The 13,759-nt window shown below is 40.3% G+C and overlaps 1 protein-coding gene and 1 long non-coding RNA gene across 3 annotated transcripts in view; one reads left to right on the top strand and one right to left on the bottom strand.

Annotated features, from left to right (window-relative positions):
* Nucleotides 1-7,655, bottom strand: LOC126037821 (uncharacterized). Its single transcript, XR_007505821.1, has 3 exons — nt 3,329-7,655; nt 2,323-2,454; nt 1-89 (listed from the first exon to the last, which is right to left on the bottom strand). It is a non-coding gene; the product is annotated as an uncharacterized LOC126037821 (long non-coding RNA).
* LOC126037817 (pituitary tumor-transforming gene 1 protein-interacting protein-like) overlaps nt 3,026-13,759 on the top strand; it is a 32,345-nt gene continuing 21,611 nt past the window's right edge. For both annotated transcript variants that reach the window (XM_049798638.1, XM_049798637.1), the window contains exons 1-3: nt 3,026-3,151; nt 7,683-7,735; nt 11,972-12,077. In XM_049798638.1, coding sequence (XP_049654595.1) covers nt 3,037-3,151; nt 7,683-7,735; nt 11,972-12,077 — 274 coding nt within the window. In that variant the 5' untranslated portion in view covers nt 3,026-3,036. The remainder of the gene's footprint in view (nt 3,152-7,682; nt 7,736-11,971; nt 12,078-13,759) is intronic.

The following is a 13,759-nucleotide window of genomic DNA, read 5'->3' as shown; positions in this document are numbered from 1 at the left end:
GTTTCAAACCCAGTTTCTTGGTAGATCATTTTTTCAAGCCTTCTACACTCCATTTCCTGGGAATTTATGTCTGCTGAGGGAGTGGTCACCTGATCAAGAAAAAAAAAAGTGATTCATTACTGTAGATATAGCTATTGTGAGAGAATTACTATAGCTGTTCATAAATTATATTAATGTTTTTGTCCCCCAAGGGAATAACAAAGCTAGATCAGAGAAGATGGACGTAACCATGCTTCTGAAGACCTCTCAGCAAATTCTTTCCCCCCTCCCCCCTCTCCTGTAACTCTTTCCTCCAGGTAAAAGATACTTTCTGTAGAATAATGATGCTAGAAGCAACTCAAGGAAAAATCACAAGCTCTGGCTTGGAATTTAGAGCTGGTTTATGAGAAGTCATTCTTCACTGAATACATAAACCCATCCAAATCTGAGATATAAAAAATTAGCTAGAGGACTTCCCCTCTGCCTCAAACGTATTTCAGTACATTTAATCAAAATCATGTGGAATATAATATAAGTTTTTCAGGAAATTAATGAGAACAGCTATATAAAGTCATTTCAAGGGCACTTCTAGCTCAGCATCTCACCTAAAAAGGCAGTCAACAAGAGATGCCTAAGGAAGAATGTCAGAATAAAGCAATCATATAATGCATCTTCCTTGGAATTGCACATAGCTTCTGGCAGTGTGGGTCAGGGACTTTCTGAACCAGAGGTGATATCTTGGTACTTAATAACTGTTAACAGACATATTAATGGAAAAAAAATGCAATCTTTTTGGACTAATCTAAACTTTTAGAGTCCTTAATATACACAGACAGAGTTTCACAACTTAGCTATACTTCAACCTCTTTATTTTCTTATAAGTACTTTTGTTTTCAATCTTCTACTTGATAATTGTGTTCAATGCCCTCTAGGTCTTGTATTAGAAAAGGCAGTCATTCTGTGTTCACTTTTTCTGTGCCACTCATGACTTTATACATCTCTGTCGTATGCCTCCTTAGCTATAGTCTATTGAAATATTACTATCTATGTAAACAGTTCCTTATCTTTGGTAGTCTTTGTCACTCATCTGTGTGTCTCTACTATTCCAAGAGCATGCTCCAAGTGACTCAGGAATGCGGAAACAAGAAAAAAAGAAGTGTTTCAGAGCATAGAGATTTATAGACTCAAACACATAGCAAAACCTAGTCTTCAGATGTCCCTGCTCATTGCAGGGGGATGGACTAGATTATGTTTGTAGGTCCCTTCCAACCCACATCATTCTATGATTCAGTCAGCTGAAGAAGGCTGAAGTCATGAGTCAGCATTGTTCTACATTAAGCTCAGATAAAAACATCTTTGTTTCCATATGGCCCATATACCCACACTTTGGCTCTATGTTTTCTAACACTCCCTGAAGACTGAGGGGCAGGGACTCTAGCGCTGTTGGCAAAAATCCAAAGATGATAAAGGCAGAATGAAATGTAAATAACTTTTTAATGCACAGGTTGAAACTGAATTTAAGGTAAGGGCACCTTCCAATCAGCCCCTTCTAAACTGCCAAATTTCCCACAAAGCCATCCTAGTACAGTATAGCACTCTGCCAGCTTTGAAGGCCAACAGCCTTAGAACCAAGCAACAAGACTCGGGTTTGTTCCCTTTATTTTTACGCAGTGGCCTAAGTCACCAGAATTACTAGCAGTTATCCTAGTTCCCTCTGAACTGTTTCCTGGAGCTACTCATCTCTTACTGTGTGGGATTTTAGGGATACTAATTCCTGCAGCAAGGTGAATCAGGTGTCTAAAGTTAGACAGGATGGCAAGGTCAAGCACTGTGAAGAACATTCATCTTATTCCTCATTAAGACTCAAGTGCATTTGCAAAAGCATCTCAAACAGCTGAGATCTACTCTCCCTACGCCCGCAAACCAATTGCAATACTTTCAATGATAACAGTGGTATCATTACACAAGACTAATAAAAGTGGTCCGAAAGCTGCCGTGTTTGAGAAGGAAGGTCACAAGCACCTGGAGTCACTGCTGACTGAAACGGTGCCGTACTTAGAGGGAGTGCTCACTCCCTACTCGAAGCAGAGTCATTTAGCACTAAAAAACCCTACACCGGCACTTTGGCTATTGATTGCCCAATATCAAACTTCCCATTCCTGAACACAATCACAGAGAAACTGACAAAGTTCAGCTATAGGATCATTTAATTAAAGCAAAGCTGACTGTCAAAGCATGGCAAAATACCTTACTTCACTGGCCATTAAGGACTTGATTTGGAGCCTAAGCACAGCTGTCTAGGGCTGTTGAGATGCCCAAAGTTGAGTCCTTACCCTTACCCACCTCAGAGAGTTTGGGGTCTGTTTCTTGCACTCCTGTGTCCTATCTTGGCAGCCCTGTCCGGGTGTTCTGTACACCCCTGGGCGCTTCAAAGGGCGCTACACGCTTCTGTAAGGCCCCGGGAGGTGGGGGTCACTGTGGAAAACCAACAGCTCATTAGTCTTTTAAAATGGGAAGGTCATGGCAAATTTTCGCGTTTGTCGCCATCTCTTTATTCCCTTCTCTGGCCAGCCCTGACTTGGGGATACCTTTGTTGGCTCTGGCCGCCCACTGGCCACCCTCGCTTTAAAAAAAACCCAAACACCAGGAAGCCGGAGACAGGGCAAGGGATCCTTGCCACCTCCCCGCCCTGGCAGCGACGGGAAGAGCCGGCACAGCAAAGGCAGGAAAAAGGCGGGTCAAATCAAAAGAACACTAAGCCTCCAGGGAGGGGAAAAAAAGGCCCGGTATATCACAGAACTGAGCCTACAGGTGACCGCGAGGGACTCGGCGCGGCCGCTCACACAGGCGCGCCAGAGGGACGCTGGCACGGCAGGCACGGCCAGCGTCAGGCCGCACGCACCGGGAGCTCACGGAAGGTGAAGCACCGGCTCCGGGCGCCGGCGGGGGCGAGACCCCGTCCCATAAACGCCGCTCCCGGGCAGCCGGCCCCCTGCCTGCCCCCGCCTCCCGCCCCCCCGCCGGGAGCCCTCGGCGCCTGCGCGGAGTCGGTTCGCGATGGCGGCGCTGCGGCTGTGGCCGCTGTGGCTGCAGGGCTTGGCGCTGGTGTGGGGCCGCGCCGGGACGGGGCCGGCGCGCCTCGCCGCCACGGCTCCGCCAGCACCGGCGCAGGGTAAGGGGTGGGGAGCCGCGGGGTAGCGCGTAGCCGTTCCCTTCTTCCCCGCGTCAGGGGCTCGCCCGTGGGCGCGGGCTGCGCGGCCTTTCCCGGACGTTTCCGGAGGGCCGCGCTCGCCCCTGGGCAGGGCCGCGGGGGGCACGGCGGGAGGGACGGGCAGAGGCCCCTGCTCACCCCGAGGCCTGCGGGCGCCGAGCGCCGCCCGGGAGCGCCGTTTGGAGAGTTGGCGGAGCTCGGGGCTTCGCCTGGGTCCGCGTCCTCCGCCTCGGCGCGGGCCGGTTCCGTGTGGCGGGAGGGCGGCCGCCCGTCCGGCTTCCGCCTGGGCTGCCCTCCCTCGCCACAGCGGGGACGGGACGGGACCGGCGGCCCGCTCCCGGGGGGCTGGCTCCAGGCTTCGCACCAAAGGAGGGAGGGGGCGATGGCGCTAGGGTTTGTACTGCTGGCCGGCCTGCGGGGCCGTGGGCTTGTCCGGAGTTTTGCTGCAAGGAGACGGCGGTCGCCTGTGTTTTCTCTGTCCTGACTGATGGGGAGGAATTGGGCGTGGAAGGAGGAGCCGGCAGAGATGCCCTTGCCGTCCTGTTTGGTCTGTTGGAATCGTTCATCTCGTAGCCGCTTTTGGAAAGCGGTTGGCGAAGCTCGTCCTCAGATTTGGTTGCCGTTAGCCGATGTGACCAGAAGGGTACACGTCGGGTTAGTTTGCATTAAATTAGGGTATCTCAAGCGGCCGCTCACACATGTTTCTAGAGTCCATTTTGAGGTGTTTCGTTTCTTTTATGGAAGGGTTTATACTCAAAAAGCAAGTATCCAGCTTTGTGGGACAACTAAGTTGAGGCAGAAGAGAAAGGGAACTATTGGTGTTTCTCAGAGAAAAGAACCGAGGGTAGACCTGCTAATAACTGCAAGTTAATCAGTGTTTTTCTAGCAGTTCAAGAAACATAAGTAAAACCAAAGGGTTTGGTTGGAGCAAAAAACAAGGCTGAGTTGATAGTGGAGTTGCTTATGGATTCCCTAGGAAGAACCTTTTCACATATTGTTATTGTTATGTCAGTTTAGGAATTTGCTTGTGATGCAAAGTTGGTTGTTGATATGGAGAAGGATCATGATATTATACAGAAAGGTGTGGGTGACCTTTAGGGAGTAAATATTAGAAATAAGATGAAGTGAAAAATAAAAGGTGGATTGTTATGTCATATGACAAGTATTATAGTTTTAATCTTAAATCGAATTAGTTGTGGGGGGAAAAAAGTAGGGAGGTAGACTTGTTGCCTGTCAGATGCATGTTTCAGATACTGAAGTGACGCGCTCATGAAGAGTGAGAAGGCAGTTGTATTATGGTTCTGCCACATTGCGGGACCTTGTATGTCATCCTGTTAAATATTCCACAAGTTCAGCACCTGTGTTCAACAGAGTTGGACCGGTACGAAGCAGGGTTACAAAGGTTGTATTGTTCCCTGTTTGAGAAAATACCTAGAAGAGTAGGGCTTTACTTGCTGGAGCAGGAGGAAGGTTGAAGGGGAATAAGAGTACTTGGGGAAAGTACCCTTATGCCAGTAGGAGGGAACAACTGTTTAAGTTGAAGAGCAGCGTTGTCCTGAGAATAGGGGCAGAGAACACATTAAAATAAACTAGCTATGAATAAGTGTAGGTGTTGAATGGTTTCTGACTGAGCAGTCACACTGTTTTTTTCAGTGGAATAGTAAGAGGTGCCTGCCCTGCCCTGCCCCCGCCCCCACCCCAGCCCCAAAAGTCACTGATCTTAAGGTTGTATGGCAGCCCTCAGTCCCTAATGTATGCTGGTGTAGAGCCCTGTCTTCCTTAAAAAAAAAGTAAATAAATCTGCATATGCTACGTTCGTGCACGAATACCTATTGGAAAGGGGAGGGGGGAAAGCTGTTTTTAAACAAAACAGAGTTTTATTGTCAGCACTGTTCTGTTTTACCTGTATTTTGTGGAGGAACAGCCTTTGTTCTGAATCTGTGCATTTGTCCATGAGTATGTCTCCTTGAAAGTAAGGTCATACAGATAATTTGTGTATAACATAGTACAATTCCTGTATGTGTGGGCAGAATTGTAGTTGTAAAAAAAACAGCACATGAACAGTGATAGCTTTTTCTTACCTTGTGAGAATATAATCTTCGTATAGTTACAGTTCACTTTGTACAAGGTGTTACTACAAACCATTTTGGTAAAAATGACACCACTTATCAAAGTAATGCTTCCACTGCTTGGTAAACCAGGCTTGATATGTAAAAGTGATTTCTCATTTTATTACATGTTAGGTGATTAATGCTGATGTTATATGCTAATATAGGAGGAATGGTTATGCTAGATAAATACTGTTTAAAGTACAATGTGAATTATTGTTGGTAGTGGTGCTATGGCTTGCTTTTTTTTTTTTTTTTTTTGTCCCCTGATAAAGATAATACAGTAGTCCCTTGAAATATTAGAGGGAGACTGTCAACTTTGAATTTTTTTTTATTCAGATAGATATCTAAGTTGTTTTTGTTTAATGTGCTGGTATATGTAATGCTTTAGCAAGGCATATTGGAGAGGTTGTTTGGGTTTTTCTTCTTTTTCAGTTTGAGAGGTGTTTTGTTTTATCCTCTGCTCTTGTGGAGAACACTGTAACTGGTGGGAAATTTATATGTCTAAGTTATGTGATGCAGAGAAATACATAAAGCAATGGATTTTTTTTTTTAACTCCTGGTAATGTTACATTTTGTAACAGCAGTACATAAAGATGTTTTGATTTGAGATGTATGGTGTGATGATATAGTTGAAGTATTTTTCATTAAGACTCTCCTATGCTTTTCTTTAGAATAAACACATAATAGAAGTCTAATTTTTTTAATAATTTAAGCCCCAGTCTTTTGGTTATATATGCCTATATAGGTTTGAGCTATAGTATGTCAGTAGAAAGGCAGTTAAAGAAGATAAACAGCATGAAAAGCTTGTAAGATTACTTCCTTTGATAAGAATCTCAAGAATATTACATTTCTTCATTTTGCTGTACATGATTCAGTTACTGAAAATGTAACCTAAATCATGTTTTTAGAAGTCCTTCGTGTACTTGCACGCTTCTGACAGTACCTTACTAATTCATGTTCGGAAAGCTGGTTTGTTTAGGTGTGTTAAATCTTAAATTGAAAATGTAATGAAGTATTTTTATAATAAGCATGGTGGTACTCTGTATGGAATAAGCGCACTTTAAAATTTTTTAGTTTAAACTGGGAACTATTTCGGAGTCATCTTTTCAGGTTTTTTCCATGAATTGGTATATGGGCCTTAATGCTTAGGCTGTTTCTCAGTTAATTGTACCAGTACCAATATTAATTGGTACTAGATAAACTAGTAAGTGTTTTTTCTAAACAGATTTATTAAAGCTAAATATACTGTTACATAAAGTGCATTTAGTGTTAAGAATTAGGACCAGAAAGGTATAATATTAAATTATGAAAAGAAAACATTGAAATATGTAGTTATCCCAAAACATGCCAAGAATTTAGCTCAGATGGGTAAGTGCTTATGACTAACATGCTGTGATTCCTTAAAAGTAGAATTGGATTCCTGATTTGGAGATATTTTTCCCCTCATATTTATATGATATATGTGGAAATAATCAGAAATTAGTTTCATTAAATAGTATTAAAAGCTGCCATAGGAATTTCAATTACTGGAAGAAAATCCAGGTTTGGACCAGGAGAGGAAACTCCTCCTCATCTGTCAAGTAGTTCATCTAGGTCAAGACTATGGCATGTACGTGGTCCTGTGGGTGACAAATTATGCCTATGTTACGGATCAAAAAGACCAGTCTTGTGATAAGCATGCAGTACTTCTAAAAAAAGTCATAGCCTTTGGCTGGAATCTTCTGGGAATGTGAACACCAGTAGATATTTTAATTTTTTTTCTAGGATAGAAGATGTTTTTAAAGTCCAAAGAAAATATGAATTAACTTCCTTCTGCATCACTTGGACTTTCAAACTTCTGTCAGACTTCTTGTTGTCATCTTACAAAATGACTTTGTGTCCTATGTTTGGAAATATTTTCTTATTGTAATTTAAAATAATGTTATTTGGAGAGCTTTATTTTTCAAAAACTTCTTTTGCCCAGAAAAAGGTTAATATCTATGGAAGGGGGACCAACCTTAGGCAGGGGTCAGCGTTTGCTAGGCTTCCAAAGATGGAAAACTTGGTATGTTCTCTAAATTGAAGTGTAAATGTCTTAGAACTTCAGCAGAGACACAGGGAGGCTCTTGGGTTATATCTCCTATGTTGTCCTTAGAGGAGGCAAATTGAAGTTACAGGTAAGCTTAAATCATTTTCCTATGTCAGAGGTCAAGCTTAACTGTTTTGTATGTTTGCTGTAGTTCTCTTGAAATGGGAATAATGAGCTTTCATTGCTTCAATCAAAATCATTGCTTTATCTAGAAGTAGAAAAAAGAAAAGGCTAAATATTGTATTAAATGCTTGACATTAATGAGTAAAAATAAATATATCATCTGTCTGTTTTGTGTTGGTTTTTTTTCTAGCATGTTCAGAGTTTTCTCAGAGGTCCTGTGAAGAATGTCTAAAAAATGTTTCGGTAAGATTTTTAACATCCTTTTTTGACTGAGAATTTGGTGGTGTGTGGGTTTTTGTTTGTTTGTTTTCATTTAAGATGAAGTCAGATTGTTGCGGTTGGTTTGGCTGTTTGGTGGGGGTTTTGTTTTTAATGGTGAATCTAGTCAAACAACCCTTAATAAGAGGAAGCCTCTGTTTTATTTAAATGGTTGAGTCAACTGGTGCTGCTTCCCCTCTGTCACACTCAATGCCAGTGTGCTTTCACTTTGCCAGGGTTGCTCTGTGATTTTGTCGCTCAGGGTATTTCTCTGCTTTGTCTGGAGAGGGTGGACAGAGTAGAATGCGGGCTTCCAGTCTCAGCATGTGCTCAGTGCTTTCATAGTGCAGCTGAGAGAGTTGATATTGCTGCTGTGCTCGTTTTGCGAGCAGTTAAGTTTGCATCTTATACAAGGACTAGATAAACTGAATCTTACCTGGGTAAAGTGGCTTGCATTTCTTGTATGCTGAATAGAGCTGGGAAATTAATGTAAATCAACTAGAAATGCCTTTCTCTGGAGATCCCCCAAGCATTTAACTGAGGCAGACTGGATCGATGCTTTGTAGGTGTTCAGATATGTTGGCCTCTCCTCTGACTACATCAGACTGTAACTGCTTAAGACTGCCAGGCTAGATCTCCATTCTGGCAGCAAAGTGTTTAGATTTCCAGTGAGATTGCAATAAGGCAACGAAAGAACCATAGTAGAATTTGTTTCTCTGTCGTTTGCTCAAAACTGTTTAGCTCCACAGTAAGAGTCGTGATAAGTATGCAAAAGGTGTCTCTGCCTGCAGAGTAGAAGAAACTCCTTGATTTAAAGTAAGAGTTTGTCTTGAATTCTAACTTCAGATGTCACTGAAAATAGATATTTCAGGAGTCTTTAAGTGACATAAGTTACTGCAAAACCTTTTCAGTAGGGGAAATTGAGAAGGAGCTAAACTTACCTGTTTTATGCTTGTCTTTTGCATCTTTTGGCTTTTTTAATGGAAAAATATTAATTGCCTGGTATTGATGTGGTTATTGTGTGTTGTCAGACCTGTGTATTTGTTGTCATAAGCATGGCATTGTGTAAAGAGCTCTTAATCTTCAAAAGTATGAAGTAGGAAATGGAAAATATAGATCACTTAATCTTTAATGTTCAGCACTACCACTGGTGTGACTGTCAGTTCAAGTAAGCTCTGCTGCTGCTGTAGATACATGAATACAACTTTTATTAACCAGAAAGCTATGTGTTCACCTTGTGAGAGAAATAAATCCTTTAGCTGTGCTTGTGTACTGAAGACACTAACAGAGTTATAGATAGATTATTTTCAAAATCTGTCAAACCAACGAGAGTGTCCAGGCTTGTTTTGGTGACAGAATGATGGATGATTCAGGGCAACTGCTTCAATAGCATCAGTGTTAACCTTGAAGAAAGCAGTTTAGACTTGATGCAGACAATTTGCGCATACATTAAAAAAAGAAAAGAAAGGCCACAGAACAAAGCCATTAGCATTTGTGTGAGCAATACAAAAGCAAGGTATTGCTGAAATTAATTGCTTCAGTAGAAAAAAAAATAATCAGGTTTTCATATTGGTGATAATATAGATAGCAGCACATAAAAATGAAGATTAAACATTTGGTGAATAGATAAACAATTCCAGACAAACCCTAAAATATAGTAATTTAATTCAGTTAAATAGAATTATAATTCCAAATGCTCAGATTTTATCATAATTATAATTGCGTTCATCTTTTGGGTTGGTCTTTAGAGTTGATGAATACCTATTTTCTTGTGTTTTTTATCAGTAAGTTCTGAGTGGTAATTTTATAGATAAGCTGTTGCATTTAATCTTATTCATTACAAGAGGTACATTAAAAAATACACATAAGGGTTTTGATTAGAGCTGTTCAATCTTGAAATTCAATTTATTTACTTCATAGAATATCTACTGCTATGACTAGTAGATTACCAGGTGTATTAAATTTGGAGAAATTTAGCTGTTAACAGATAATGTGTAAGTATGTATTGATTAACATCTTGAGAGTTTTGTTTTCATGTTTCTAACTCCATATGACAGTGTGTAAGACAAAATATGTAACGCAAGCACTAGTTAAAGATAGGACTGCATTTTAAAATCTGTGTGCATGCGTAGAGCCTCAGCATTCTGGAGAATTTTCAAAGTCTCAATTTTAACTTCTAAGTAGTCTACAGACATGCTTTTCCCCTCAGCTATTTATTTTTGTCATTCTTCTTTTTGTCCTAATAACAAATGTATGGAATCTAAATTCTTGTGGAAAATGGATGTTAGGCAAGCTAGGCCTTAAAAAAAAAAAAAAAAAAAAAAAAAAAGAGAAACTAACAACAGTTCTAGGAAATTATATGATCAATAAATATAGCCAATTTTTTTCGAAGGAAAGGTGGGGATAATAGTACCTTGCATACATCTATTTGATTATAGAGGAAGAAGCATTCATTTTGTGTTCATAGTAACTATCTTATCTCTTCTAATACTAAGAATATGTTCTTAAAATGAGTGTGTACTGAAGTAATGATGTTGCACTTAATTATCCCTGTGAGACTCTACTAAAATAAAGTCAGTGATATCTATCAGAGGGTGAATGTGGTTCCTAGCATACTCTCCAAAGGATATATGATTTACCCCTAAATAAAATAAAATCTTTTCTGTCTTTACTTCTAGGTTGTGTAGATGAGGATCAAAGTTAAGGAAATGTTTCGCCCTCAGTTGTTTAGGCTTTTTTCTGACTTGATTTTGACAGTTAGCTCAATTTTTAGCATTCGGAATGAGTCAATGGAAATATTTTTCTCTTACTTCAGCCTCTGCACCAGTCACTAGCTGTATCAGATATTGCCTTTTGGGCTACATGTTTTTAAGTTACATGCAGTAGTCTCCATCAGTGATATAGCTGGCCATTCTGTGCTCCTGGTTGTGAACAACAGTATAGAGTCATTCAGGTTAGAAGAGATCTCATGAGTCCTCTAGTCCAGCCTCCCACTCAAAACAGAGTCAATGTTACATTCAAACAAAGCTCAGCAGTGACTTTCAGTCTGCCCTCTATTATTCATTATTTTTGAACTGTTAATTCTTATTAAATAATTAATCCAACAAAAATAAGCATGTTCTCATCTAACATCCTTGATTAAAATTAAAACTTAGGAGGGCAGGTTTTTTGCAAAGTTTATTATACATTCATAATTATTTTTGTTGATGTGTCTTTATGGGTATGTTTGACTTGTACAGCCTACCAGCTACAAAATATGAATAAGTTTTTCTTGTCTGTCTTCACTATTTTTCAAGAGAGAAAAATCTACTGCGAATGATTTCCTTTGTATTTAACGTTTTCTAACCCTTTAGAGCAAGATAACATACTTTGTGCAATTGAGGATGTATGACAGAGATGTTCTTGATAGTACTGTTAGATAAAGCATGGTACCTGGATGAGCTCTTTGTATAATGAATCCTAAAAAAACCTGTTCTGTCAAGGATTCCTTTTACTGTCATCCAAAACTTCTTCACTGGGTGAGTTGTGTGGTAAAGAAATTTTGAATCAGTATTTATTTTAACAGATGAAAAACAAAATTTAAGCTTGATGCTTAGTGGTGGCATATAAAGCAGAAATGTTGTGCTCGTATTGTAGCTATGATACATGTAAGAAATTATAAATTTAAAAAATATCCAGATATGTAAGTGTGCACAATTAAGGTACCCAGTGTACTTTGCAACACAGATTGGATAAGGCTGTATCTTTTTTACCTTGCAGCAAAACCTGAAGAATTGTAAGAGTTCTTTATTGTTTTCTTTCTGTTGATAGTCAAATATAGGGGTGAAGTAAGATTATAAGTGTATTTGTATTCCTTAAAGATACCAGGTGTTTTTAAAATTCTGAACAGTTGGCTTTCTGGTTCAGAATTACTGAAATTAACAAGTAATACAAAACCAGAAAGCCATTTTATCCTCAAGTATACATAGTACCTCAATATGTTCCCAAATTTTTCAGGGTAATGTAAATATTTATTATCTATAAGTACAAAATGTACTTATTCACAATTCAGTTTAGGCTTAGGAGTTGTACCAGGACTTCTGTAGGTTTTATACTACAAAACAGTTTCCATATATCCATACAGTATTTTACTGGCTTGAGGATTCTGTCTGTGGAGAGGAGCAATAAATCATAAACTGTTTTTGAATATCAATAATTTGTTTGTTTTTTTCTTTTCCACAGTGCCTTTGGTGTTACACCAACAACACTTGTATTGATTACCCTGTAAGAAGCATTCTTCCATCTTCATTATGTTCCTTCTCAAATGCTCGATGGGGAGTTTGCTGGAGTAGGTACTAACTTTACTTTTGCTGTAGAGAACTATTTATGAGTGATTAAAGTAAGATTACAGCTTACTGGAGCTGTTTCCTGATAATTTATTTGGAGAGGTGGGGGGAGGAGGCAGTGGTTGTGATTTGGAGCCATGATCTCTAATCTTCTGGACTTACAGTCATTGTTAAGGGTTCTTTGTGAACAGCCAGTATAGTTGTTCTGATCCAGTGACTTTAAAACATTTAGTATGTAGGGAAGTTCTGTTGATGGTAATGTCTAGACTGGGAACCAGTGCTGTTGGAATGTGCTGAGTATTTTATGTATTCAGTCAGGATTCACCTGTTTCTTAAACCATACTTCTGAGGTACAAAGAAATAAGGTAATACCCTGTTGACAAAAGGTGACCATTCTTACCTTTTTTAAAAATTTCTTAATGTTGGATGATATGCATGGATCCACAATTTTTGTAGTATATTCCAGTGACAGCAGTGAACCAGTACCACGGGAATGGAGTGTTCTAGTTTCAGCTGGGATAGAGTTAACTGTCTTCCTAGTAGCTGGTACAGTGCTATGTTTTGAGTTCAGCATGTGAAGAATGTTGATAACACTGATGTTTTCAGTTGTTGCTCAGTAGTGTTTAGACTAAAGTCAAGGATTTTTCAGCTTCTCATGCCCAGCCAGCGAGAAAGCTGGAGGGGCACAAGAAGTTGGCACAGGACACAGCCAGGGCAGCTGACCCAAAGTGGCCAGCGGTGTATTCCATACCATGGGATGTCCCATCTAGTATAGGAACTGGGAAGTGGGGGCGGGGAATTGCCACTTGGGGGGACTAGCTGGATGTTGGTCAGTGGGTGGTGAGCAATTGCACTGGGCATCATTTGTACATTCCAATGCTTTCATTATTGCTGTTGTCATTTTATTAGTGTTATCATTATTAGTATCTTTTCTGTTCTATTAAACCGTTCTTATCTCAACCCATGAGTTTTACTTCTTTTTCCCCGATTTTCTCCCCCATCCCACTGGGTGGGGGGGGAGCAAGTGAGCGGCTGCGTGGTGCTTAGTTGCTGGCTGGGTTTAGACCACGACATGGAGCCACCCCAAAATTCCTGAAAACTGTTTTTGCTTAAACAACTGAAAAAACTATGTGGTCTGTGGGTGCTGAAGGCAATGCAGTTAAGGTTAAAAAGGAAGCTGCAGAGTGCCACTGTAGATTGTAGTGCTGTGTATTTTAATTGTTCTAAATTTCCTTTTGCTTTCTGTGTTGCGTTACAAAATACAGTACAGTGCATGTGGTGCCATTGGGGTGAAATCTTTGGAGCTATTTTTGCAATACTGTGTATACAGATCTAAATTCAGATTAGACTGTAACAGAACAAATAGGACATTGGGAAGCTTGCCTTATGAACTAAGACTACAGCTTCAGTCTAGCAAAGCAAAGGCTTGCTGCTTTCTGTGTATTTGCTCATGAGCACCAGGAGGCCAAAGGGCAAAAACAAGTGGGAGTGAACTATCAGGGACTATGTTAATGGTAAATTAGAAAAAAGTTACCACACTTAGAGTAGTGACATTATGCAGTAGTGTAAATTAGAGTAGCAGAGGTAGAAGATCGCTATTATAATGGAGTGTGCAGGTTTCTGAATGCTACCACTTTATAGAATCCCTGCAAACAGGGAGTAGATTTGGACAGTACAGGAGAAC

Source organism: Accipiter gentilis, chromosome 4, assembly GCF_929443795.1.
Source record: "Accipiter gentilis chromosome 4, bAccGen1.1, whole genome shotgun sequence".
Taxonomy (NCBI): Eukaryota; Metazoa; Chordata; class Aves; order Accipitriformes; family Accipitridae; genus Astur; species Astur gentilis.
Note: the sequence above shows the minus strand (reverse complement) of the source record. Positions and strands in the feature narration are given on the sequence as shown.